A 27,651-nucleotide genomic window follows, 5' to 3' on the forward strand; every position below is an offset into this window, starting at 1 on the left:
TCAGACGCTGAGAAGGCCATAAGAAGGTGCATACTCACAAGATGTGGTACCATCCTCCGAAGTTTCTCGACTAGCTCCGCGGCGGCGAGATGTCTTGGCTCCCTGGCGTTTCGTTGGCCGAGAGTTGCCTTGGTCTACACCAGGCACTGGTTCGATGGTGGCAGCTGGATGAGTCGAGGGCCCCATGCCGCCGAGTCCAGTCACAGCCGCCGGCTCGTTTTCTTTGCTTCGCGCAAAGCTTGCGTGGCTCCCCTTCTCAGAGTCCTGCATAAAAGCAGAAAGCACATTCTGAAGCTGGAGCAGGAGCTGTGACAACGCGAGTGCATGAAACGAAGGCATCTGAAAGCGTCTTGGTTTCAGACGTCGCACTTGTAGCAGTGTGGTCTCACGGATAAAGAGCGCTCACCAGCTACGTCAACCGCGAGCCATCAATGTGGACGCACTAGCGCACTAGCTCAAGGAATGTTAACATTATTAGCGTATACGCTGATATAATGCTACTGTCAAAGGTACCGCTGGATAAAAGAAACATAGGAGAAATCAGCTGCCGTCTACTTTGATTTGTTCACATATTCATAAAAGGCACTGATGAGCTAATACACTAGAATTCGTCAAAATACGATTCGTTACTTTAAACCCTGTTTAGTGATGTGTCGTTCGACCGAGACAGCCCTTACGACGATGAAAAGCCAATCAATTCTTTCTCACTAAATACTGATTTTTTAAAAGCATTTCAACCCGTCAATCCTATTATTCTTACAAAGTTACAGAACTACTGCGTCCGTGGAGCAGAGCTACTGGAATGATATCTAGCTCGGCCATAGAATACAGTACGTCGATATCGGTGGCGCTAGACCTCCTGGACAAGTCGTTGTCACCAATATGCCGAAAATAAGCATTCTAGGCCCATTTTTATTCCCAGTCTATGTCCCGTATAAAGTGTACTGCGTACAGGAACCGTAGTTTGTTCCATACGCTGATGGCAGGTACTTCTCTAATGAGAACGTGTAAACTGTAAATGTCCCGAAGAAACAAATGTGCGAAGAGGGAGGCCGTAGTGGGGAGCTCTGGATTAGACTACCTGGGGTTGACATCGCTTTGCACACTGGCGTTTCTTCAATTTAGCCTCCATAAAAATGCGGCAGTGGTGGCCAGGATGGAACCTCCGAGTGATTTGGGATAAGCAACCTAAACCGTTGAGCCACCTCTGTGGACCTAGAGAGGTTTTACAGGGTGCATCAAAAATTCTCAAGCAAAAGAGTCCACTTTCAAGCAGTATACCGTTGGGCTTAAGACAACTACTAAACACTCAAAGTTTTCAGAGAAGAATTAACCTGTGTCCTGGGAACTTCTGACGGGTGGTGTATATCCTTGCACAACGGGCACGCTGCGGTAGTCTCCATTATACTATGCTGAATTCGCTTTTAAAAAAATTTGCGATCACTGCAGCTACCCGCATTGGAAGAATGCGAAAGCATTGCCTCCTCCTCGACACTGGTCGCCTATAAGATTGGGCGCCATGGTTGTTTTCTCGTTCACTTGATTGATTTGTTATCAATTAACTCTGATTACACCGTAATTTCATCCCGCCAAACATTTCGAGTTTTCAAATTTTCCGTCACGCTTCGTTCCCGCCCTATACACCCGTCCAGTCCATTTACCGGTCCATTACCTTTTGCTTCTCAAAAATTACCTATATTACATATCGGCGGACGCCTGAATTTTAGTCTACCTGCATGTCAGAACCTGTACGGGAAAAGGCTCTTAGAATTTAACGGCGCTCTTATTTGGAATACCTTGCCACTAAACATAAAGCAAGCCCTAAATTTTACTCCTGCTTTAAAGAGGTTCTTTTTCTCAGAAATATTGTGAATAAGTGACTTCATATTCATTTTTGTTTAAACTATGCATTTTATGTGTTACTGTGTTGTGGATTGTATTTCTTGTTTCATTTGTTCGCGTGCTGCATTTATTTTGTATCCTATGTTGATTATAGACCCGTTACTAGCCAGTGGCTATGGGTCCATCAATGTTAGTTTGCATTTCGCAAGATATGCAATAAATAATGAATGAATGAATTGTCCCTAATTTGTCGTTTTTTCCTATCTTCGGGTTACGTATCTCACTTATCACTGGTCACGTGATTGCCCATTTCGAGCTTTCAAACTTTTCACCACGCTTTGGCTCCGCTTACTTCCGGCGTTGTCAAATTTCGCGGACCTCTTGCTCCTGCCCGCCCACTTTTTGGACATTTATGACTGTAATAATGAACTCTGATCCGATTTGGATTTTTTTCCGGGCCGGAGGGCAGTGCGCGCATGCGCGCACTCGTGAGCGAACTTTGGTGAGCCTCTGTGCATTCCTCGAACACACGGGCTTGAAGTCCCGTCTGTTTTCCGTCAGGTAGTTACACGCAGTGACCGAACGCTCCGCGAGTACTACCTTGAACAATTAATAACTGGACGCCCCACTCCAGTTGTAACCAACACAGTGCTGTGCGCGTGTGTGATTTAATTCCTCTAAAATGAACTAATCACGCGCACAACCTGGACTCATTTCTTATTGTGTAAATAGTTTGTACATATTACTTCTCCCCCTATCCTCTATTCCTGTCCCCTCACCTCTTTCATTTCATTTCTCCATTCTGCCTGCTATCCTTTATTTCCGCTGCCCCAGCTCAGGTGCTTCATTATCGATGGCAGATGCCGGGGCTAGCAAAAATCTTTTCCTTCCTTTTTACTATTATTTTTAATAAATCCACTACCACCACCATCCTCACAACATCTTTCAATTACAACCATTCGTTTGATGCTGCCATTTCTGAGATCCCCACAAATGAAAAAAAAAATTGGTTTTTGGGGAAAGGAAATGGCACAGCATCTGTCTCACATATCGTCGACACCTGAACCGCGCCTGACAACGTCCACCTCACCTGTGTAAAGTGGGGACGTGCACAGACACAGAGGCCTGAGTACCTCAAATTATTTCGTTAGAATAAACGTTTAACGCGGGAGCGTTGAGAGCCCCGTGTCGCAGAAAGGCCGGTGTCATCGTCGACGTCGGCGGCGTTGGCCGTGAACGAAAAATATAAAGCAAAAATAAATAAAACCGAGTAGGAAATTTGTCGAGGTAGAGGATCGAGCCAGGGCCTTCGGAGTACGAGACGAGCAGGCTAACCACTCCGCCACGCCAGCTCTTTTCTTTTTGCATTCATTGCCTCTTTCGACAGTTTACAACAGATCACAAACATGTCCTGCGCTACATTCTCAAACATCAAGAGTGGACATGCGTTTCACTCACGCGACAAAATCAAAACTGTTTCAAAGAACACAACTCTCCCATCAACTCGATAACTTCATCTCCAAAGCATATCTCCGTGTACACTTCACGCCACTTAAATATGTTTTCTTTGAAGTAATCTAGGACAGACCGCGCATCTTTATCGCAGTGTCGTACAGCCATCCTGCTTTGCCAAATGCTGTCCAGGCCAAGAAGTAATATTACATCGTATTTATAAAGATCCGGCTCAACGTTCAGGAATCGTATCCCATACGGCGTCAAGGGTCAGTATTTCTTTATTGTACGCTGGAGTACGTCCCAAAAGAGCAGCGCATCCCAGCAATCAATAAAGACGTGTTCTATTGACTCTGGTTTGTGACATAACAAGCAGTCATCACCCCATGGTAAAAACAATCTCTTCTCCTAAATCCATGTTTTAACAGGCAAAGTCCCAGTGTGCAACTTGCAGAAAAACGTCTTCACACCCGCTGGCACCACCATTTTCCTTACTCGTTTTAAAACATTTCCTCCTTGGCCTCCATCTCTACAGATATCGATATATTGGCTCTGGGAAGAAGGAGTCAAACAAATATTTGAGCAATTTCTTACGCGTGACATTTGAAAGGTATTCCAAACTGAACCGAGCATTTAGAAATCGAAAAACAAAGACCACTTCTTTCAGAAATCTACTTGCACTGTATCGCATCCTGTCTACAGTAGTAATAACATAGTTTTGCAAAGCCGAAGAAAACCTCACTTGAATAAAAGTCCGTAGGAAAGGGTTGCGTTGATCTCGAAGAACAAATCTTGACGCCACCTGCCTCAGGTACGAATGTGGCAAAGAAAGGGCCCCCTTTTCTCAAACGCCGACTTATCAATAGCGGAATTGGAATACGCTATTGATGAGCTTTACTTGGGGAAATCGCCAGGTCCTGATGGGATAACAGCGGAATTTTATAAGGCGTTAGAACGCGAAACTGCTCTCCATTTACAACACATTTATTAAGTCATTTAGATGGTTTTTTACCACCGTCGTTTTCAAGTGCGCATACAGTACTTATACCGAAAACTGACAATTCAGTTAAACTTAAGAAGTTACCAGTTATAGGCCGATAACGCTTAGTAATCAACATAAAATTTTTCTGAAAGTATTAGCCAAACGTTTACAGTCGGTTATGGACATCTTGGTTGGCCCCCACCAGACGTGTGTAATTCAAGGGCGGACCATCTTCACGAATGTTCATATCACTCGAAGTATAGTGGAATGCTATGACGCTCACTTTAGGCGAGCTGCAATGTTGCATATTGATTTAGAGAAGGCCTTTGACCGTGTATGTCATGACATTCATTTTAAAATCCTCGAACATGTCTGTTTTGGGGAAGTAATTTTAAAACTGGCTAAAATGGTTTATAGAAACTGTACCACGAATCAGGTTGTTAACCGAGAGCTCACAGACAGAATTTTCGTGAGAGCATCTGTGCGGCAAGGCTGCCCATTGTCACCACTAGGTTTCGCTGTGTACCTATAGCCACTTTGCCAGAATGTAATAAACAACCGCTCTATTCGTTGTTTTGAACTAGAAGCACTTGAAATTAAAGTCTTGGCTTATGCCGATGATGTGGCAATTTTTTGCAGCGATTTTCGCAGGTTTTGTGATGTAATCAATAGCGTTGTTAGCAGGTGTTGACAACATAAATTCTAAAATACTGAAAAACACCGTATCGATCTCCAGTGAAATTCTATGCCTCATCTATCAGCAATCATTATCATCCGGTTTACTTCCTACAGATTGGAAAATTGCTAAGATCGTTCCAGTGTTCAAAAGTGGAAACAGAAATTCACCGGAAAACTACCGCCCCATTTCGCTAACCTGCATTTGCTGTAAATTACTCGAGCTTGTTATCGCTTCTCACATTTACTGCCATCTGGAACTTAACTCTTTCTTTTTTCCTAATCAGCACGGCTTCCGAAAAGGTTTTTCTTGTGACACCCAACTGCTAGAATTTACGACTGACTTGCATTTCAACATGGATGCTAACCTTCAAACTGACTGTATCTTTTTAGATTTTGCTAAAGCGTTCGACCGTGTTGCACATTCCCGCTTGTTCTCAAAATTGTCTGCTCTGTGCCTAGATTCTTTAACACTGTCATGGCTACGTAACTTTCTTTCATTTCGCCAGCAGTTCACTACAGTTAACAATTTCACCTCCCCACTCAGTGATGTAGAGTCTGGCGTACCCCAAGGTAGTGTTCTTGGCCCCTTATTGTTTCTAATATACATTAACGACTTGCCAACAGACATATCTTCTTCTATACGCCTCTTTGCTGACGACTGCATCATTTACCGGCCCATTAATTCTATGCATGATCACCTTGCCCTCCAAACTGACCTGAACTTAATTTCAAATTGGTGCAGTAAATGGCAAATGATGCTCAACTCATCTAAATGCAAGGTCATCTCTTTCACCCGCAAGCGTACTAATTCTAATTTCTCGTACTCCATTGAAGGTACCGCAGTGTCTCGGGCATCATCTTATAAGTATTTAGGTATTCACCTCACAGATAATCTTTCATGGGCCACACACATTCAATCCATCTGTGCCAAAGCTTCAAGATCACTTGGGTACCTGCGCCGGAACTTGCGAAACGCCCCTAATAACGTGAGAAAAGTCGCTTACTTAACAATCGTGCGTCCTCAACTAGAATTTGCTTCACCTATGTGGTCCCCTTATCAAAATTACCTGATCAACATGCTTGAATCCGTACAAAATAGAGCCGCTCGTTTCATCACACAAAAGTACCACCCCCAGTCCAGTATCACTAAGATTAAACTTGATATCTCCCTCAAACCATTACATATTCGTCGCTCCATCGCTCTTTTATGCTTACTTCATAAATATCGTCATAGCACCAGGCCATCTCCCTTGCCCCTCGAAGAGCCTTCACGCATTTCACGCCGCCTACATAATCAGTATAGCATTACACGCATTTACGGAAGAACCTTAGCATTCAATTCATCTGCTCTTCCACGTGCCATTATTCTTTGGAATGATCTTCCCAACTGTATCGCATCTATCGGCAACCACCAATCATTTCAAGACCAACTGCACAAACATTTTCTTTAACGACATTGTGTCTTGTTTCAGGTTGTTCTGTGTCCTTGGTCCCCTTTTCTTCTCGTTGGTATTTTACAAAGTTTTGGTTTCTTGTGCAATTTCAGCCATCTGTATGTTTTTTATGACTACTGCTTTTTCCTTTTGATGCCTATTGGGCACTTGCGATGCATTCTTGCTACTAATTTAATTTTTGTTGCTCGCGGTGATGTATGTCTTTTAGTTACGTTTTGCCCTGTATATTTATAATTGTGTTTAATTTTTGCCTTGTATCACGCGTTGTTTTTAATTTATTCGTCCTATTTGCTTAATCTATTGTTTTGCCCCCCTTACTCAATGCCCTTCTGGGCCCTGTAAGGTATTTTGAATAAATAAATAAATAAACAAATATGCGGGCCTTTTGCATGGGAACTGGACATCAGCGCCTTTGTTTCACGCGAGTGTAAAATGGTCACACGTCCCTTCGAAATACCTTTGTGTTCCTCTTGACAAGTATCGAGATAACGATGACTTTTGGAAGGAGAAAATTCAAGAACTGTCTACGTGTACACAGATATAGTCGGGAAAGGAGCTGTCTATATTCGCGCGCGCAAACATATGTAGTGCATACCTGGTTTCGAAATTGTGCTATTTGTTGCAGGTCCTTTCGTGCTCTCGACTTAAAATTCAAAAACTTCATCGTGTTTTCGCCGTTTTTGTTTGGCAGTCCTCATGGGAGAGGACTAAAGGTGATAATTTATTTCTGCCACGCCAGGTCAATGGTTTGGAATGAACAAAGGCGCGTACAGTGAATACGGTGTTGTCTTAGAAGGGCGTTTTAGAGACGTACAGTGGTGTATATTAGTAAATATGAGCATGTACATAGCAGAAGCCACAGTTATGCGAGCAGCAAAATACGTTTCCGCTACTTTTCCTCTCAGCTTGGCGCGCACGTAGCGCCATCAGGCGGTGCCCCAATGAAATCAATCCCTCCTCCTCCTCGCAATGTACACCACTGCCCCAACAGATAGCGCGCGACGGCGGCGCCTCTCGCTCCCCTCGTTAAGGCGCAGTGAGGCCGTGCGGGGACGCAGGAATCACGCGGTGACCAGCGAACAACGTAGCGCAGATCCGGATCGATGGATGGAAGGACGGAAGGGAGGAGCGCTACCTTTGAAACGGGGTGATGGGAGTTGCCTCCATGCTCCTTTATTTTTTCTTTATTTTTGTTTAACTGTGTTGTATGTTATTAAAATTAGGAATTTAAATACGCCTCCCTGCACTTTTAACTTTGTCACTTCTCTCTTTTTGCGGAACGAGTCTTCCAATCGCTCTTTGCTAATTTCCACCGCAGATTTATTTACATGACTATTGTTATCTCTAAACCCTAGGGCCTCAGGAAGCGTGAGTGTGCCTGCATCGACATTGGGATGTATACCATCACATTTTAGTAAGAGGTGTTCTATTGTTTCTACAGATTTGCTACACAGCGCATGTGTCATCTTCTTCGTTAAATTTCTTTTTGTAGCTGCGCGTTCTAAGACATCTAGGGTAAACGAAGGGCAGATATACACGGAAAAGCACGAACAGTCCCTTATAGCAAGTCTCTCATAGCAAAAGGGTGAAGAGATGTCGGGGTAATGAAAAATAAGGCATTGTGAGGGTACAACAGGTATTAAGTACTGAGAGGTATATGGAAAAGAATAATGGTGCCGGGGCTTACTTTATGGAATGCGGTTCTGTGCTTAAGGGAAGAAGTTCAGTCGAGATTAGAAGTAAATCAGAGATCTGTTGGAATAGCACTAGGTGCCCATGGGAAAACCACAAACAAGGCAGTACAGGGGGATATGGGCTGGGCATCGTTCGGAGCACGGGAAGCTTAGAGTAAAATACTATACGAAGAACGCCTGAGGAAATTTGGCGATAATAGGTGGGTAGCTAAGGTATTTAAATACCTACACTGAAAGATCGTTGACTCACACTGGCGGAAAAGAACTGGGAAGCCTCTAACCACTAAGTATGCCTGACACGAGGACGGAGAAAAAAAGAGCATTATAAGGCAGGTTAAAAACGCGGAAGGTAAAAATTGGATAGATTCAATGTAAAACCATAGTGTAGGACTATACCGATACTGGAAACGGCAGATCAGGAAGGAATCATTATATGACGACTCAAGAGGCGGTGCCGTACTCTTTGAAGCCAGGTCAGTATCGATGGCAGATGCCGGGGCTAGCAAAAATCTTGCTTTCTTTTTATTGTTATTTTAATAAAACCACTTACTGCTACTACCTTTACTTTGCCGGCAGCGGAGGCTCAGTAATTAGGGCGCTCCGCGATTGATCCGGAGTTCCCCGATTCAAACACGACCGCGGCGGCTGCGTTTCGGTGGAGGCGAAACGCATAGGCGCCCCTGTGGTGTGCGATGTCAGTGCACGTTAAAGATCGAGTTGGTTTTTGGCTAAAGGAAATGGCGCAGTATATGTCTCACATATCGGCGGATACCTGAACCGCGCCGTAAGGGAAGGGATAGAGGAGGGAGTGAAAGAAGAAAGGAAGCAAGAGGTGCCGTAGAGGAGGACTCCGGAAGAATTTCGACCACCTGTGGATCTTCAACGTGCACTGACATCGCACAGCACATGAGCGCCTTAGCGCTTCGCCTCCATAGAAATGCAGCTGCCGCGGTCGGGTTCGATATGTACGTTTAAGATTCCTATGTGGTCGAAATTATTCCGGAGCCCTCCCCTACGGCACCTCTTCCTTCCTTTCTTCTTCCTTTCTTTCTTCTTTCACTCCTTCTTTTATTCCTTCCCTTACGTCGCGGTTCAGGTGTCCGCCGATATATGAGACAGATACTGCGCCATTTCCTTTCCACCAAAACCAATACAACCATGAGCGCAGTTCTCGTAACGTGTCAACGGAAGCCACGTCCGCAGTGAAAAATAGAATGCCATCCTACACGACTATTGACAGAAAACCACTGAAATCCAGAGCCACTTAGATCCTGCAGTTGTTCACGAGCAAAGAAACCGAGCTACTCACAGTACTGCTCGCCAACGTAGGAGGCTCGGCAGACGCTTTCTGGCTCGCTGTCCCGACCTCGTGTAAGCTCTTCTCTTGACTGGTAGCTCTGGTCACCATTTGAGCAGAAGCCAGGTCTGAGATCTCAGGGACAGCGGCAGCGGGGCTAGGCGACACCAAAGACGATAAGTCCTAGTCACATGAGGTGATTCCGGTCCTCCTTCGACATGTGATGTTCCTCCCAATCAGTCTCAGGAAATCTGGTGAAATGCGGGGAGGTTGGGAGGGGTGCGAAACAGGGTAACGTGTTACTTCTTTTTGGTAGTGGCAGGGCCGGATTAAGAAAAATGGGGGCCCTGGGCTAATTCGCATGCAGACCCCCTCTCCCTATACTGACCCCCCCCCTCCTCTGTCGCCTGCTACGCTTGGAAATATGCCATGTTTCATTTTAATTCCACCAAATTAAAAAGAACGAAGTGCGATCAACGGAATTAATATTATTGCTATTATTATAAGGAAAGCAACAAAACTTGCTTGAAACGCGTGCTGTTGTAAACACCAACACATATGTTCACTTTGTGATTAATCAGAATGCAGTCTAGTTTTGTCATTTTCTTGAAGAGAGTGCGCTTCGTTCCTAGTGTCACCGTTTTCTTCCTCGTTCTTTGATATAGCTTCAAGGCAACAGAAGACTAGATTGAATTATTTTAGAATGGCCTTACATGATTCAGCGTGTCTTGACCACCTGGTCTCAGAGACACTTTTCAAAACAAGCTGCTGGCCAGTTCCGCCCATGCTGTCCAAAAGATACCTCCGTCGCTTAGGTGAGGCAGCAAAGAACACATACAGTCTCTGAATTACAGTGAAAAATTTGACTGCCTCAAGGCAACTCAACGCTACGACCGCCAAGTTCAGTGAATGACCAGCACACGGGACGTAGACTGCCAATTCATTGAGGTGTTTGATTTTAGCTTGCAGTCCTTTGTATTTTCCCGACATATTACTCGCATTATCATAAGCTTGGCCCCTATAGTCATCAAGTGAGATGCCATTGGTCGTCAAGAGGGACATCACGGTATCGAAAAGATACAGGCTGGTATGCGATTAGATTGGAACAAATCCAAGAATGCGTTTGTACACTTTCGCATTTAAATAGTATCGTAAAAGAACTGACAGCTGATCAACGTGAGTGAGGCCCGGAGTCGAATCAACAATTAAAGAGAAGTGTTTTGCGCGTTTAACTTCGTCAAAGAGACGTTCCTTGACAGCCTTTGCAATATGCTACATAAATTCATCACAAATGGTTTTTGACAGATATGATGGGTGACTATTTACTTTGTTCCCGTAGCGTTTGAGGTGTTCCTCTAGTAAGCTGTCTCCGTGACAAGATGCTTAAGCAGCTCCTTGTCAATTGTGCTGCTCGAGTTAGAGAGGGCGAGCCATGCTGCCATGCAGCTCCGGTGCTCGACGCTATTTTCATGAGCACAAACCTTTTCTTCTGCTCTTTTTCAATAAGAAAAGTCATGCGTGATGAAAGCACTGGGGTTGCTTGAAATCGAAAATAGTTTGCACATGAAACAGTAAACGGAACCTTTGGACTCCGAGTACATTAACCTTTGTCGCTCGTATTCCTCCCCATTTACAGCCTTTCGCAAGAAAAGATGAGGTGACATATAGCGTGTGAGTTTTGTATTGCCTTTCGGGAGACGGAAAATTTTCTTCCCGATTTTGAAAATACAATGGCCCTTTCTCAAGGCAAACTCCGAAAGCTATCAGTAATAACATCCGTCCACTTAGCAGGGCCACTTAGCAGAATCTCGCAACGTACGTCTTGCTGCGGGGGTGTCTGTACTTCTCTGTTTCCGCAATGAGAAGCCGTCTTATTCGTCCTCTCGAGGCACGCTTTGTGGGTGGGAACCTGATTATTTGAATTCAAAGTAAGAGGAAACAAGCGAGTCGGTTCTTGGAGTGTTGTTTCCTGGCGTTCGCCAGTAGGAGGAGGTTCATCGGGGAGGTTTGGCACCGGTTGTTCAGCAGTAGCAGAAATCAGACGTGGCGGACCGGACACCTGGAGCTCTGTGTCAGGGTTCCGGCAGAGTAGCATAGACGTTGCTGACTCAAGAACAGGACAGGGCTCGGTTAGCGTCGGTCGCCCAGAAGCATGGACGACAGAGGTTGGCACCGGTTTCACAAGATCCAGACAACCAAGATGAGTCAAACCTTGCTTATTGCAAGGAAACCGTGGTGATGGAGATGGCAAGTCCTCCACAGAAGCAGATTCGGCACTATTGGGAGATGAAACACGGACTCTGGGTAGAGCGATCGTACTGCTCCGCGGAAGCTGCATTCAGTAGGTACTTTGTCTTCTGTGGTAGCTTCTTTTCACGCTCTTCTCTTTCTAATTTCGCCTTTAATTTAGACGCACCACTTTGATCCTTCCGACCGAGCATTTTCCCATGAATGGATTATTATTGTTCCCCGCAACGGGCACTTCGTCAGTCCGACGCGACCGCAGGTGTCCAACGGTGGCCGTCCCGATGACTGGCGCACGCGGCCTGGATGGTCCGTGGCTGGCCGAGAGTAATGCGTCCCCCAGGAGCTCCTCAGCGGGCTGGCTTATGCAAGCTTAACCGGCGGCTCGGGGCTGAATCGCAGCCCGTGATCAACTTCCTTTAATAGACGCGCGCCGCGTCTGTCTGTTACTAGCGCCAAAGCAGGCGTTCACATACGCATAGAGTTCCTTGTAAAAATTCCCCCCTTCTCCGTACAAACTCACCACTTCTCCCGTTCCGGTCTCGTCTTCCTATTGGCTATGAGCAATCGTCTGCTCTTGGAGGTTCTCAAAATTTCTTTCGCCCCTTCGACGCCGCGCGCGACAACGAAGGGGAGAGGGCGACTCCTAGCGCGGGCGAAGTTGAGCGCTTTCCGTCGCCTCTGAGTCATCTTTTTCTACTTCTTTCTGGGAAGTTCGGTGGCCAGTCTGACCTACTTTTTTCTGTCGAGCGCGCGCGAGGGTGCGCAGCCACTAGGCGGGAATGGGCCCTGGAGACAGGCATTTGTGTCCAGCTCTCCAACTTCCCCCTTCACTCTTCCACAACCCTAGCCCGAACAGTGAATATTCCATGCCCCACGGCACATGGATAAAACCACGTGTGACGTCTTCTTTCCTTCCGTGCCAAGACTATGCCATCAGACTCATCATCTGCTATCGGACTCATCCTACCCCGCCCTAATTACCATCACGGCAAAGAAAAGTCGAATGGGAGACACTGTTGGGTTCTGCAGCACATCCTTTCTATGAGAAGGACTGCGGCGGAACTATTTGAGAGGTGGAGGGTGGCGTGGTGGTGACGAGGGGCAAGGGAGATTTAGGTCCTCGTCCCACATTACATATTTTAGGTGTTTCCCTCTTGCCCCTCTCCTGCAGACAGCACTGGACAGACGGACTGACAGGAAACCACGAAAACACTTCTAAGCAAACGCACCTCGATTCGTAAGAAAGAGCGCCCCGCCGGGGTGGCGGAGGATCCCTGTTTTTGCAGCTCGACAAGCTCTCCCAAATGATCAGGCTAAACGCATGCTGTTACATGAGGCAGGGTCCCCGTCTGCTCATTCTGGTTTTCTCGATTCATACATGTCGCTCGAAGTTCCGTTGCTCACGGTTCCATATACTAAGCAGGTTAGAATAAATCCGCCCCCTTCTACTGTCCGAGGTGAGGCCCTGGGCTGCAGCCCCCTTAGTGCCCCCCCCCCCCCCCTTAATCCAGCGCTGCGGTAGCGGTATCTATGGCGAGATTTTATTGTAGTCGCCAAAGGCTGCAACGAATGCCACAGTAACCGTGAATACAATTCAGTTTCTGCGTTTGGCTACTACGACTACTTACGACCACTGGAAGGGTTGCTTTGCCTGCATGCTTTCGAAAACGCCTGTATTTCCGCACGATGCACCCAAATTTTGTCGACAGCGGCGAGAGTAATGGTGTTTTCTAAATTCTGAAAACTGACATGTTTATTATTAACGGCCGGTAAACAAATCTCTAATTGCAATCAGCTGCCTATTGGCAGGTTAAAAATTTAACTATTACAATTTAGGTAATCACTTGGCTAGTTAACATAATTCGCCCGATTTTTAACATCCGCCAACGGTGGCACTACTATGCCGGAGAAAGCTTCTGTTTATCTCAAAAACCCTATTTATAAACACGAGTGATCACATTCACTGCAACACCTGGTGTATCAAGAGCGACCTGACAGACAGTAATGTGCATGCTTGTCTCCCGAGATCTAAAAAAAAGGAATTGTCGCTAATGCCAAGTCGCCAGATGTGGTTAACCATATGCATAACTAGACGCCACTGCTGTCCGTCGTTGAGAGAATCGGGCAACCAACGGCTGTAATTCATCATTTCGCAAGAGAGACAAGACCTACGGGCAAGCAGAACAAGGGCATTACTGACATAAGCCCGTACTGTCTTCCGCATGCTCTGGACTTGACCTGGAAGCATGACGGCTGATTTGTTGCGGGCTCCTCTGGTCTATGCCGCAAGATTCCTCACCACCGTTGGCAACCGGAGAGTATGCGGGCACCAAACTGTCCAGATCTGGTCCATTCGTCGGTTCTTTTTCTTTGTTTGGGGGAATCCTTAGCCGGGGCACCTTCTCTGAATGCTGCACGCAAGCGCAGGCAAAAAACAAGCACTCAAGTTGAAGCAGGATGTGTGGAAAGGTGATGCTACGATAGGAGCAACTTTTTTCATTACAGAAATACAAGCGGCGAAATATCTGCTGGTCGACCGACGCTCATGGAAGGCGCGCGTGCATAGAACTGACTACGTATATAAACACTATATAAACACGGCTGTCGGCAGATTCAAGCGGTTATCGAGGTGGCTGTATTGGTTTCCTTAATACGGGCTTTTGTGAAGTTTTTGAAATTTTTAAAATCTGCAATAAAGGTTCGCTTCAGTGCCTGCAATTTTGCGCAGAGGAACAGAACAGAGATGCTACCTCTCGGCTTTTCAGCAATAAGGAAATATAGTCTTCCGACATATTTACAGAACAGGAGGCCTTCCAATACAGTTTTGATAGAATGCTAACAATAGAATCGTCCCGACAGTCCCCTGCATTTCTCTGCAGTAAGAGACAGCGCGTCGCTTGTATACAATTAATGGAGTCAGCTTGACCGGAAGAACCGAAATTCTACCATGAGCACAGTTCTCTTAACTAATCGACAAAACCAATCCCCAAAGTGAAGAACAGAGTGTCATCAGGTACGACCATTGATTGAAATCGTCTGAAAGGTAAATTTCGTCCGAGAAAGAAGCCACTCAAAATCCTGCAATTCTTCACTAGCAAGGAACCGCATCTACTCACAGCGCTGCTCGGCAACGTAGGCAGAACTTCAGGAAATTTCTGGTGCGATGTCCTCAGCTCTTTTGAGTTGCTATCTTCAGCGCTCGCTGTGGTCACCTTGTGAGGAGAAGGCAGTTCGGGGAACTTAGGAACAGCGGCTATAAGGCTAGGTGACCCCAAAGAGGATAAGTCGAAGTCACGTGGGGTAATGCCAGTCTTCTTTCCCCGTCTGATGTTCCTCCCAATCACCTCCGCGAAACCTGATGTAAATGAGAAAGGCACGATGGGGAGGGGGTGACAAACAGGGTTACGTGTTACTATGGTTGGTGGTGGTGGCGACTTTGCCGTGTTTGTGTTGTACTCACAAAAGGCTGCAACCACTGCCATAATCACCATGAACACCGAATACTTTGTCTTTTTCGTCCATCACTGCAGTGTTGTAAAATGTAAAATATCAAATGCCTTAATATCAAGTCATAGTAAATGCTGAGCTTTTCTCAATGTCCTGAAATTGCTGCGCAGCGGCTTACGTAGTTAACCTGGTAACGTACGGCGTATCATGTGCGGCAAATGCTGAAGCCCGAATACTTTCATTTAGCGCTCACATGTACATGAGTTTCTCGAATTAATACAGAATCACATTTTTAATATATTTCTCAGATACAATGTCGAAGCGCCAGTCGTCAGAGGTGGAGGACGCCTGTCGAAAGATGCCTTATTGCAACACCTAACCCTAGCGGCAAAATACCCTAAAATTTCGACGGTATTACTGCTACATTGTTAGGTGAAAGAAAACGTTTAGTATTTGCATTCCGTTTTTTTTGTTTGGCATGCTTGATTCTGCCTGATTTTATCGTTCACAGGTAAAACAATATAGTTGGCTCGTTTTAATGTTGCAAATTCCAAATTTTCTTAAAGTGCCAGTTTTTTTAGATTCGTATCTTGTAGGGAGCGAAGTGGCAAAACACTGCTGGTTCAAAACTTTATCCGATGTTGTTGTTGCTCTTAAAACTCCTAAGTTTGCGCACACGTGTCGGCAAATAAATAAAAATTGTCTTGGATGGACAGTTGAGTTAAAGGCTTATACCATCATCAGCTTGATCACGCCCACTGCAGAGCAAAAGCCCGCCCCATATCTCTCCCATTAACCCCGTCCTGTGCGAGCTCCGGCCACCTACCGCCTTAAACTTCTTAATCTCATCTGCCCACCTAAAGTCTCTGCTGCCCCTCGTACGCTACCCTTCCCTTGGAATACAGTCGGTTATATTCATGTTGCACGCACTGCCCCAACAGATTTCTTGCTCTTGATTTCGGCTAGGATATATTTTACCAGCGTTTGTTCCCTCACCCACTCTGCCCTCTTATTGTCTCTCAACTTTCCACCTATCATTTTTCTTTCTATATCTCAACTCCGGTGTTCTAAACTCGAGCTGAACCCTTTTCCTTAGCCTCCACGTTCCCGCCCCTTAGGTGAGCACCAGTACGATACAGTTGTTGTATACTTTTCTCTTGAGGGATATTGGTATACTGCCATTCATGATCTGAGAGAACCTGCCATATGGTCGCCACCCCATTCTTATTTTTATAGTTGTTTTTCTCTCGTGATCTGGACCTCCGTCGCTGTCAGTGACAAAAATATGTTGCCTACCGAGAATGTTGAACACTAGTACTTATGTTTTCGGCTCATTAATTTTTAGATCCCCCGTTTTGCTCTGCCTATGTAAAACATCGATCACGCTTTGCTTTTCATGTCTTGAGTGATTTAGCAAGGGAATCAAATCAGCGAATTGCAGATTACTAAGGTATTCTCTGTGAACTCCTATTCACAACTGATCCCAATCCAGACCTGAGAATATATTCTGCAAACAGCGATGAAAAGTGTTGGCGACATTGTGTATCCCTGCCTGACATCCTTCCTGCTTGGATTTTTATTGACTACTTTCTGGGGGACTGCGCTAGCATTGCAGTCGTTATAGAGACCTTCCAGCATTTTTACATAAGACTTCTACATTCTGATCAAGCAGTGCCTGCATGACTGCTGAAGTTTCGATTGAGTCAAATGCCTTCTCGCAATGAATTTAGGCTATATATAGGGGTTGGCTGTATTTTTTTTATTTTTCTATCACCTGACTGATAGTGCGAAGATGGTCTATTGTCGATTATTCTCTACGAAAACCTGCCTGATCACTTTCTTTAGAGAAATCGAAGGTTGTCCTGATTCACTGGCGATTAACTTAGCAAATACATTGCAGTGAATGGACAACAAGCTGATTGGGATAATGTTTCAAATCCTTTACATCTGCTTTCTTAAGTAACGCTTACACTGACAAGCAGAGCAGATGTGGCCAATATTCGAGAGAAAAAATTGTAGAAAAAAATTTAACAATTTAACAAGTGCACCATTTGCGACAAAAAGAAAACTTTTAATACCGCAGAGCAAGGTAGATTCTTGCATCATTACTCAGCTTCTTTTATTGAGTCACGGCCAAATATCAGCCGTCCCCTTTAGATTTGAGAGATTTGCTGGCAGTTACCTGATATACGGGTAGGAAATCAGTTCTAAACCTCATCATATTTAATTATGAAAGATTACTTGTTGAAAGAAAATGGTATTTATCATTTCAAAGGTCAATTCCGCCCTCTTAATACGTTATGAACCACGAAAGTCGAGAGCGAGTTCCTTGAAACAGATCCAATTTGATGTGGCATATTTACCAGTGGAAGACAGGCGCTGGCCTTGACCAGCCGCCCACAGCGAGAATGTCGAGGCGGAAGCTCTGTTAAGCATGTTAGAGACTGCTTAGCTTTCTTCATCTTTATTGTTCCAGACATCAGCGAGAGCAAATTGTTTCAGCGAGAGCAAATCACGTGATGCATCACGTGCCACAAGTGCAAGAGCGAGAATCCAGAGCGGCGACCGGCGCAGCGGCGAACGGGACTGGCAAGCGCAAGAGCGAATCACGTGACACATCACATGCCACAACTGGCGAGGAGTAGTAGAAAACATTTATTCACAAAAAGGTAGGATAAAGAGAAAATACCGATTTTTGGTGGAATCCTAATTTCAGGAACCCAATGTCCACCGCAGTTGCTCTTGCTTGGAATATCAGCTTGCGCTGGGTCGCCAAATCAGAGCTGAGCAGTGTAGACTCCCAGTGTTCCTCGTACTGATGTTAGCCTAGTTCAGAGGGATTGGGACCGGAGCAGCCCCATGTTACATGGTATTTTGCTGGAATTCCGCCACACCAGGGGCAGATTCCGTCATATCTATCGGGGAAGAGTATATGGTATTTTTGGAGGCTAGGAAAGGTGTTCGTATGTAGTTGTCGCCAGTCGCTCGCCTCTGCCGCCGTTAGCTTACGGTGTGGTGGGGGATAGACTTGCCTTTGTGTTCGGAGGAGGATGAGGCGCTCGCCATATGTAGAGGGGAGAGGGGTGAGGTCGGGGAGGTTAGTCGCTCGTTTAGTGTATCCTTGAGCTAGACTGTCCGCGGCCTCCTTTCCCTCAATCATCTCGTGCCCAGGAGTCCAAGTGATTTGGTGCTTGCATGTGGAATTTTGAACATGTGGGGTAGTCAGAATGGGAGCGACGGAATGTGGAAGTCTGCCAGAGAGGAAGAGCCGACACGCCGACTGGGAGTCGGTCACAATTTTAGTTCATTTCTCGTGGTATCGCCATGCTGGACGGCGCGCCTGACTGCAGCAGTTTCTGCTACTGTGGGAGAGCAGTTTCGTAGGGAGGCGCTGGCGATTTCCGTGAAATTGGTGTCCAAGACGACCGCCACCGCGTTTGTAGAGTCGCGGTACATTGCTGCGTCGACGTATACAGCATTTCGTGCCTGTCGGTGTGTGCGGCGCAGGTAGTCCACTCGCGCCTTTCGTGGTCCCTTTTGAGGGTTCGAGTGCATGTTCTTCGGGAGTGGGGCTACATACACGCGAGTTCGCAGAGTCGAGAGTAGGTCTCGGTTTTCCTGGACGGCGCGTATGTCAGCCAGGGAACCCACTGTTTCCAAGATTGCGCGTCCAGCTTTGGTGGTGAGGAGGCGTTCCTTTCGGGATTCTGGGACGGCTTCTCGAATTTCTTCAATTGTGTGGGTCAGTCCCAGGTCCTCGAGGTGGCAGCTGGCCGTGTACATCGGGAGGCATAACGCATATTTGTAGGCGGTACGGATGATGGCGTCTGCTTTGTCTCGCTCATTCCCCAGAAGTGGTAGGAATGGGAGACCGTATGACAGGCGGCTCATAACTAGAGCCTGTATCAGTCGAATTGTATCCTCCTCTCTCATGCCTTTTTGGTTGCGGGTGATGCGCCGAATCTTGCGGGAGATCTGGAGGACAGTTGTCCGGAGACGCTGTAACGTGTGGTTGGCTTTCCTGTCGCTCTGAAGCCAAAGGCCCAGGATGCGGATAAGAGGGACTTCCTTTATTCTCGTGCCTTCGAGGTAAACCTGGATGTCGCCGGGAGATTTGTAGGCATAGCCCTTAATGCAGATAATTTCGAACTTGTCGGGTGCGCAGCGGAGGCCGCAATTCGCCGCTTGTCTTTATACGCAAGTGACTGCCAAGGATCGGCCGAGCAGCAGCCAGCGCAGCGGCGGACGCGACTGCTAAGCGCGCAGCTGTGGCGACGAAGGTGAAGATGAAGATCGAGGCACCTGCCATGCGCGATTTTGGACATGCGGTGCGCCTCCCGTTAGAGGTCAAATCCAAGAGACAGATGACCTTCAGGCTCAGCATGAGAGGAGTAGAGCTTTTCGGTTTAAAAAAAGGAACCGTCGTTTATGTCACGCGGCCAGATTATACGACATGCGTGGCTCATCGTCTATTTCTAGACGCCACTGCTGTCCGGCGTGCAGAGAGGCGTGCAACCAACGCCATCTGATTTTTTTCCTGTCGCAAGTGGCTTACAGTCACACCCGGGAGAGATAAGAGATACGAGCAAGCAGAACAAGGGCATTACTTACCGAAGGCCGTTGTGTCTTCAGACTCCCCTGGACTTGGACTTGACATATGGCACAGTGCCCTGGGAGGATGGCGGTTGATTTGTCGTGGGCTCCTCTGGTCTACGCCGTACGCCTCGGCACCGTTGGCAACCAGAGTGTCTGCGGGCTTCAAACCGACAAATTCTTGTCCGTCCGCCTCCTCCTTTCGTTTGTTTGGGAGAAAGCTTTCGCGGGGCGCATTCTCGAGATCCTGCACGCAAGCAGACGCAAAAAGCAAGCACTCAGATTGAAGTAGGACTTTGGGAACTTCACACTACGATACTGAGCCACTTTGTTTCTTTCGGAGATACAGGCGGCGATATATGCACTGGTCGCAGCACGCAGGCGAATAGGTAAGCGAAAAGGGTCGATCACGCATGTATAGCACGCCTGTCGACAGCTTCCAACGCTTATCTAAGAGTTGGTGGTACTAGCTTGAAATGGAAAGCGTCAAGGATGAGTGCCCCGGCAGCATGACGTAAAATGCAGTTATCTGCAGTACCACTGAAGTTAAAATCTTCTTGCGAGAACAACGAGTGCTGTGCGCGTTGCAATGCCTTTCAGATCGCTGCAGAGACCGATCACGTGCTTACAGGTGTCCTGGTTCAAACGCACAGTCTTTCCCCTTACTTGGGAGTTCAGGCGGACACGAAGATCAATGGGGTTTAACGTGCTGAAGCTGCACGTGCGTTGTTAGGGACGCTATGGACGAAGTGTCTGAATTTATTTCTTGTACCCGAGATTCTTTAACTTGGAGTATCTTTGTACAGCACCCTGGTGTTTTACGTTGCACCTCCACTAAAATTCTACAGCCGCATGAGGGATTCAGTCCGGCAGCGTCGGGCACCGCCACCGAAGACAACAACAACTGATCCGTCGCAAGGTATCTTTAGAGTTCTGTATCAATGATCCGTTCAGTGCGAGCACTTTGGTAAGTAATTGACCTGACATAACATGAAGGATGCAAATAGCCATCGAAACAAAAGAGCATTGGAGAATTTTTTTAGTTATTCGTTTTCATCAATGGGAAATTAACAGTATTCTTTTATCTTTCAATATAATTGATAAGAAAGCAGAAGAAAAAACAGCCACATGCCGCCGATTGGATCCGCACCCAAGGCCTCCGAATTTCGCGTCCAGATAAGCCTCGCCTGTTAAAATGGACAGTTTTGATGCATTATAATCGCTTCTTTAAGTTTTCAAATATGGCTTCAGATTTATCACTGTTCTTTGTTACTGCACCTGAATAATCTTTCAGCAACGATCCCAACCGTTACTGGTGAATAAAAGTCATAATGTTAAAAAATAACCCCGAGAAGGTTTATGTTCTTTCCCCTGTATTTTGTGCATCACCGCAGACGCCTTACCCCATTGACAGATCAACACGAGAGGCGAGTTATTCGTCTGCTCGTCAAACGCGATCAGATAGTTCTTAAGGGATCGTGATCACGCGCGAGAGTTTTTACGGAGCTCACGACTGTTCGAGCGTTGTGAACGCATTGTTGAAAGCTCCTAGTCGTCAGCTAAATAGAACGCGTGCGAAAGCGTTGTTTCCGATTCGTACCACTGCCGAATGCACACGGTCTACATGTGCTGCCGAGTTCCTTTCAAAGGCGGAAGTTTTACCGTTCGGAAGTTGAGTTTCCACTGTTTCCATTGCCTGCTTGCCTTAAAGGGCATCAAAAAGGGGCTCTCAAAGTCGCGGTACACTTAGGATGTTCAATGATGGCACTTCACAGATACTCTCGAGCGAGAATTTTTTATGCGTTCGGTATAATATTTGAAGTTCCGTGGCCTCCCCACCTTTTCCTCTCCTGTCGTAAATATTTGCAGCCGCAGTGGCGGCCGCCATGATAGCTGCCTGACGGCTGAAAAAGTTGGCGTGGCGAGCCAATGATAACCCTCGGCTCCTGACGTCACTTGCTCGACATGACGTTGTATGACAGGTTTTGTGCAAAACCCCGGCACCGCTGGTCGCCGCGCCGTGCGAAAGCGGGAATTTTCGAATATGTAGTGTAAATTTCCACTTCGCTTCCGAGGTCTCCTGCGTGGCATGGACGCTCGGTGGCCTGTACTCTCCATAAAGCAAGCATTTTATAGCCAAGCTCGAGCACCATATTCAGCGACCCTTTAAGACCGGCAGCGGTACCAAACGGCCTCAAATCAAGCTATCGAAGCCTAGAGAGCCCCAAAGAATACATTCATGTAATATTTGTATCTGGCTACTAGTCGGTGGCCATCTGGCTACAGAACAAGATTTACTTGTTCCCCTGGAGCCTTCAACCGGAATTCAGCTGGTGGCAAATTAGTGTCGTTCGTAGACAGTAACCGTACCCGAACTCTGGAATGCAAGGCCATGAATGTGCACGCGCTGGCATTCGTCTGCAGCTGCCGCAGACGACTGCCAGTGTTCTTCATAAGTACCATGAGTGAAGCTTTAATCGTCGCCGTCGTTTAAACGGTTACCTTGTTCTTGTTATCGCATGGAAAGGAAAACAGAAATTGACATGAGCATAGTTCTCGCAACGAAGTAAGAAGAGCAATATTGGTTTGGATATCGTATAGTTAAAGACTGACTAAAAGCGCAATGCCGCCAGAAGTAGCGGAATCGTGTCAGTAGCAGTGAAAACGTGAGATAAGGGTTTACAGAGTACAACCTTTGTGAGTAAGGTTCCGAGACTGATGCCATTAAAAGAAATGCGATTAACATTGAAATTATTTTGCAGCACCCCTTCAAATTGTCTTTCATGCAGTCTATACACAGCTTCCAATGTTTCTTGAGGTTTTGGGAACACTTTGAAAACGCTTCTTTTGGCAGGGTTGTGACCTCCTTTGTAGTGGCGTCTTGAATGGCCTCCACGCTCCCATCCAGCGACCTTTTAGGGCTCTCTTCACACGAGGATACAGAAAAAAAATTGCATGGGGAGAGGGCAGGCAAGTATGGCGAATGAAAAAGTACAGTAATGCTGTGCTTGGCGAGAAATTTTGCCACGCTGAGAGCAGTGTGCGGCCTTGCGTTACCGTGGAGAAGGCTCCATTGTCCAGATGCCCATAAGTCAGGGTGACGGCGTCGCAGTGCATCACGCATGTGTTGGAGCACGCGGATATAAAACTCCTAATTCACCGTCTGCCCTTCTGCCTTGTGGGACGAACTCGTGGTGTACGACACTTCTGGCATCGAAAAAAACTATCAGCATCGTCTTTGTTTTCGTCTTCTGTCGCCGCACCTTTCTCGACGCCGGAAAGCTTGTGGACCGCCATTCGGCGCTGTGGCTCTTTTTTTGAGAATCACTTTGAAAACACCATGTTTCGTCTTCAGCAATGATGCTGTCGACGAATGCAACATTCTTCTCTGGTTCAGAGAGCAAATCAGCGCTAACTGTTTGCTCGCGTGTCCTTTTCCTGTGTGAGAGAGTGCGGCGCTAGTCTGGCATTCAGCTTTCGTTTCCCCAAGTTCTCAAGCGAAATTTGGTGGCATGTTGTCTTACTAATGTTGCGAGCATCTGATAGCATGCGGACTGTAATGGTGAGGTCTTGCTGTACGATTTCCTTCATCCGAGCCACGTTGTTTTCATTCCGTGAGGTTGAATGGCGTCCCTGCCTTGTGTCGTCTTCCACCGACATTCTATCCGAAACGAGCCCCCTGTGCCAGTCGAAAACTCGCGCGCACGATAATGTCTCTTTGCCGTAAGCGTCACGAAGGAGCTTATACGTGTGTGTGGCTGTCTTGCCAATCTTCACACAGAATTTTATGTTTACACGCAGTTCGAGGTGGACGTCAATCTCTCCACATTTACTCACACTGGAATGCGCAAACGACCATTGACAACGTACTTTTCTACATGTAGTGCCGTCTAGCGGCTGCCACAGCAATTAACATAAATAGCTCAGGTCATCCCTAAAAGACGGCGCTACACATATGCACCAACTTTTGTTTTGGGGAATCATTTCTACAGAAAAAAATAAATCAGTGTCGAAACTTTACGGACAAAGGTTGTATGTTATGAAGTTTTTATGGTTTCATGGCGTTTAACGTCACAAAAAAAACTCAAGAGGGACGCCGTATAGTGATGCGCTCTGGATAATTTCGACCACATGCGGTTCTTTAACATTAACGACATCGCACAGTACACGGGCATCTAGAAATTCACCTCTATCGAAACGCGAGTGCCGCGTCCCGGATCCAACCTGCGTCGTTCGGGTCAGGAGCCGAGCGCCCTAACCACTGAGTCACCGCGGTGACTTAGATTATGTTGAGTTTTTTTTTTCGAAATCAGCCAAATCGATCTAATCGAAAACCGAGAATAATGCATATGTTTGTTACACGCACAAACCTTAGCGGAATCCAAGATGTTATATGATATGCTTTACATGTTATAACAGCTCTATACCACAATGTAGCCAAAAATTACGCAAATAATTTTGTTAATATCAGTATATAAACTTTGTATTTGATTCTTCTATGCCAGCCTCTGGATTTAGCCTTGCTTTGTTTAGAAAAGTTTTTCTGGAATTATTTTCATTGTCTATGAAAAAGCGCTTAAAAACTATGCTGCAAATACAGCAGGAAAACAATTAGAACATTCATTGCGTGCAATTGCGTGCGCTGCTCTGCTTTCACATCAGTAAGTAAATACAGATAGAAGGCTTCTGTGAGAAGCATTGACATGACAGCCTTCTTTTCTAGTGCTCACACTTTGGTAGCAGAAAAGTAAATTCGCTAGAATGTATAGGGTCCAGAATATATTTTGCATCACTGTTACACACAACAATCCGAGTTCTTGAGAAATAGGAAACGCGTACAGACGGAAAACAAGACGACAGCTAGTATTTTTTCCCGTCAGCCATTTCGCTTGTAATAATGGATTGAGATATCCACTGCCAACTAGTCTAACTAAACACTTTCACGTTAACTGCAGCAGAGGCGCATCCTTGCTTCATCGGCAACGGGGCTGATGATCCCATCATTATCGTCGTCATCTGGTATCACATCTTCCCCCCGATCTCTTCGCATCGTACGCAGTCGACGAGAAGGTAGCCCGGTGGAAGGAATAAATGAAACCACGCTCAAAACAGACCCAGCTAAGAAGCTCTAGCTGTTGTAGAAAGCTCTTACGAATATATTTGGCTCATTTCGACTGGTACATGAGCAGGATCTAACGCATTTTATTTGATATAGGATTTGCTAATAGGTTTTTAAACGTTACTCGGCATCTTTCGTTCTGACAGCTACTGAGAAAGTGGGATCTATAAATTAGTTGTCTATTACAGGAAAATTGTACTTATTTTTATGCTTCTGAAACCAGCCCATTTTGAAAAATTATGTCCAAATTAGGTCTTTAATGCAAGGGACGCTTTTACTTACATTCCCATGAAGTGTATATGTACATTTTGTTTGTTTCCATTCTGAACAACATACATTGCTTAATGTTCCTTAGACGCCGAATATGCTTACATTATGTTCATTTGTTTTTCACCTCTATAAAATGGATGTCAGAACTGCTGCTGTAAATGAGATATCGGGGACTAGCCAAACTGTAATCAAGCATGGTTTTAGCCCACGTAACCATTCCAGAATTGTGTACTTGTCTGGAAGAAGTAAATTTTGATTCACTGCTCGCTTGCTTTTTGTTTGCTTGATTATTATTAACTACCTAATTAATTAATTAATTTTCAATAATTTATTGATTGGATGATTTACGCAGACAAAGTAATGACAATCTTTCGTGACGCTTCACAAGTGCATACCCGCTTACTCACAGCAGTGCTGGTCGAAGAAGAAGGCTTTTCAGAGGCGGTTTCCTGGTGCTGCGGATCGGCCACCTCTGGAATGCGGCTCTGAGCATCGACGGTCACCATCTTTTCACCAGGTTCGTTACCCTGGCGTAATGGAGCCGTTGAGTTGGGCGACTCGAGAAATGCGTAGTCCAAGTCTCCTGCCCCACCATCTGTCCACCAAGGGCCGCGGACCTTGCATCCAAGGGATTGTACGGAACCTGATGGCAATGTTAAAAAGAAAAGTAAGCGATAAGTTTGAAGGAGTCTTCCTGCTGTGTCCTGCGTTGCGTTAAAACTTCAAGTCATTAGCGCTAGAAAAAAGATATCGCGCTCAGGCCGGTTGCTTACGAACGTTTTGACAAGTGGACTTGTCTTTGTCCGAGCGAAGAGATTGTCATTGGCGGGGTTTAAATAGGGTCATCTTCCTAGACGACCGTATTTTTATTACGGCAGGGTGATCTTCCTGGATGACCTCATTTAAACCCCACCAGTAATGAACGCTTTGCCCAGACTAAGGCTACTGTACTTGTCACAAAAATTTCAAGCACCCTGAGGATTTCTCTGCCTTCTTCAGTTTGTGATTATCATGAACCACTTGATCAGTTTCTCTCTACTATGGACTTTGATCGGTTACGTTCATTACTACGAACTTCCCTTTACGATTCCGTGATTTCTACTATATCAAAAGTAAGCTTTTTTTTCAGACATTCGTACACGAAAAGCACTATTTCGACGAACAAGATTCAGCCATCCACACTCACCATTATCGCAAGCGCTAAGTCTACTCGCAGTGAAAGGCCACTCCCGGCGATCTACTGACCCAGCCGCACTATCCGTAGCGGCCCGTTTCATCGACTTTAACTTCGTCCTTAATACTCCCGACACTTTATCCGCCTTCGTTTTCATGACACAGCATGTAAACGCCGAAGGTTGTAGCAAACCGCCATTCCCGCACCGCAGTCAACTACTCCGAGAAAATTGTGGGGAACTGCCAAATACACCGCCTGCGATTAAGCTCTGACTGTATGCTAACGGCACAGAGAGGATAATCCTCGTTTGTTGATCAGATTCCTAATATCAGAAATTAGCGGTGCCGAAAGTAAAGAAAACGCTACTTTTCAGTGGCGAATAACAAACCAGACTTTGCCTAAGCTAGGGGGCCTGTATTTGAGTTATATTGATATTTTTGAATATTACCATCGGCGGACAGACCGCATAGGTCGTGACGGCCTCCGACTGTGACGATCTACTGTTCAGACTGGAGCCTCGGATGCTCTTTGCGGTGACCGCTACGTAAGAACTGAAAATTGCTTAAGCAGATTACGACACTTCCCAGCGAGGCACTGGGAAAATTAGGCTTGAAAATTTAGGAATGCACCAGTTCAAAGCAGAGCAAGGGGAAGAACAACTCACCTTTTGGCGTTGGTGCCCGAGGCTTCCCAGAGGAACTGGAGGGACGTTCCTACTGGACATGGAGCCCCGGCTTTTCCTCTCTATGGTTTCTGTAAAAATGTAGAAGGACGTCTGTTAATCTTATTAAGCGCTTTAAAAAGTTAAAACGACATCACAGGAATAGCTTCGCAACCTATTAAATTCATTTAGTTGACATTCAGAAAGCCTGAAATTCGAGGTGCGTATGGCAGTACATGGCAGAGAACAGAAATGCGGAGGATGATAAAATTTTGCCTCATTGACACACTGCCGCTGTTTCTCACAGTTTCTCCAAAAAATGAGCAAAAATAACGCATTAATCCTGCACGATAACAGTGTTGGCGAAGGAACAACAGCAGAAGTTTCCACTTAACTTCCGACTCCGTGTTATTAATTATAAATGGCACCAGAATGAACATCGCATGGCACCACACATTCCCTAAGCCAGCCGAATTCATGTTGAAGCTGATAGGGCGTTTCATGCGGCAAATTGTATCTGTGGCAAGTTACCGTGTGCGGAGACGTTATCGCTGGGAATATGTGCTAACGACAGCGACGACCTCCTGTACATCTTGGAGCCGCGGATTCTCATTGCGTTGACCGCTGCGGAAGTATTTGTAAAAAGTTTTCAGCAAAAGAGGGCATTTAGGAGGAATGTACAGGCGCTGGTTTAAAAGCTGCACATCCGGATGTTTCAAGCAAGGTAAGGGGTACAACAGA

At 46.1% G+C, this 27,651-nt stretch overlaps 1 protein-coding gene across 1 annotated transcript; it reads right to left on the minus strand.

Moving 5' to 3' along the window:
* LOC144113435 (uncharacterized) lies at positions 1 to 26,953 on the minus strand. Its single transcript, XM_077646510.1, has 8 exons — positions 26,914 to 26,953; positions 25,483 to 25,718; positions 19,705 to 19,933; positions 14,763 to 15,001; positions 13,847 to 14,057; positions 9,591 to 9,650; positions 2,919 to 2,932; positions 1 to 264 (listed from the first exon to the last, which is right to left on the minus strand). The coding sequence occupies exons 2-8, from the start codon at positions 25,579 to 25,581 to the stop codon at positions 1 to 3; spliced, it is 1,116 nt and encodes a 371-aa protein (XP_077502636.1). The 5' UTR covers positions 25,582 to 25,718; positions 26,914 to 26,953.
* Between the last annotated feature and the right edge of the window lie 698 nt (positions 26,954 to 27,651).

This window comes from Amblyomma americanum, chromosome 1 (assembly GCF_052857255.1).
Source record: "Amblyomma americanum isolate KBUSLIRL-KWMA chromosome 1, ASM5285725v1, whole genome shotgun sequence".
NCBI classification, from domain to species: domain Eukaryota; kingdom Metazoa; phylum Arthropoda; class Arachnida; order Ixodida; family Ixodidae; genus Amblyomma; species Amblyomma americanum.

What these genes read in the sequence shown, in the direction of transcription:
- LOC144113435 (XM_077646510.1), bottom strand. Translation starts at nt 25,581, where the DNA reads ATGGTGACCGTCGATGCTCAGAGCCGCATTCCAGAGGTGGCCGATCCG. An exon ending in TGAAGACACAACGGCCTTCG is followed by an intron (nt 15,002 to 19,704) that starts GTAAGTAATGCC and finishes CATTTACATCAG; the next exon opens with GTTTCGCGGAGGTGATTGGG. An exon ending in GGAAGACAGTACGGGCTTAT is followed by an intron (nt 9,651 to 13,846) that starts GTCAGTAATGCC and finishes GCATTTCACCAG; the next exon opens with ATTTCCTGAGACTGATTGGG.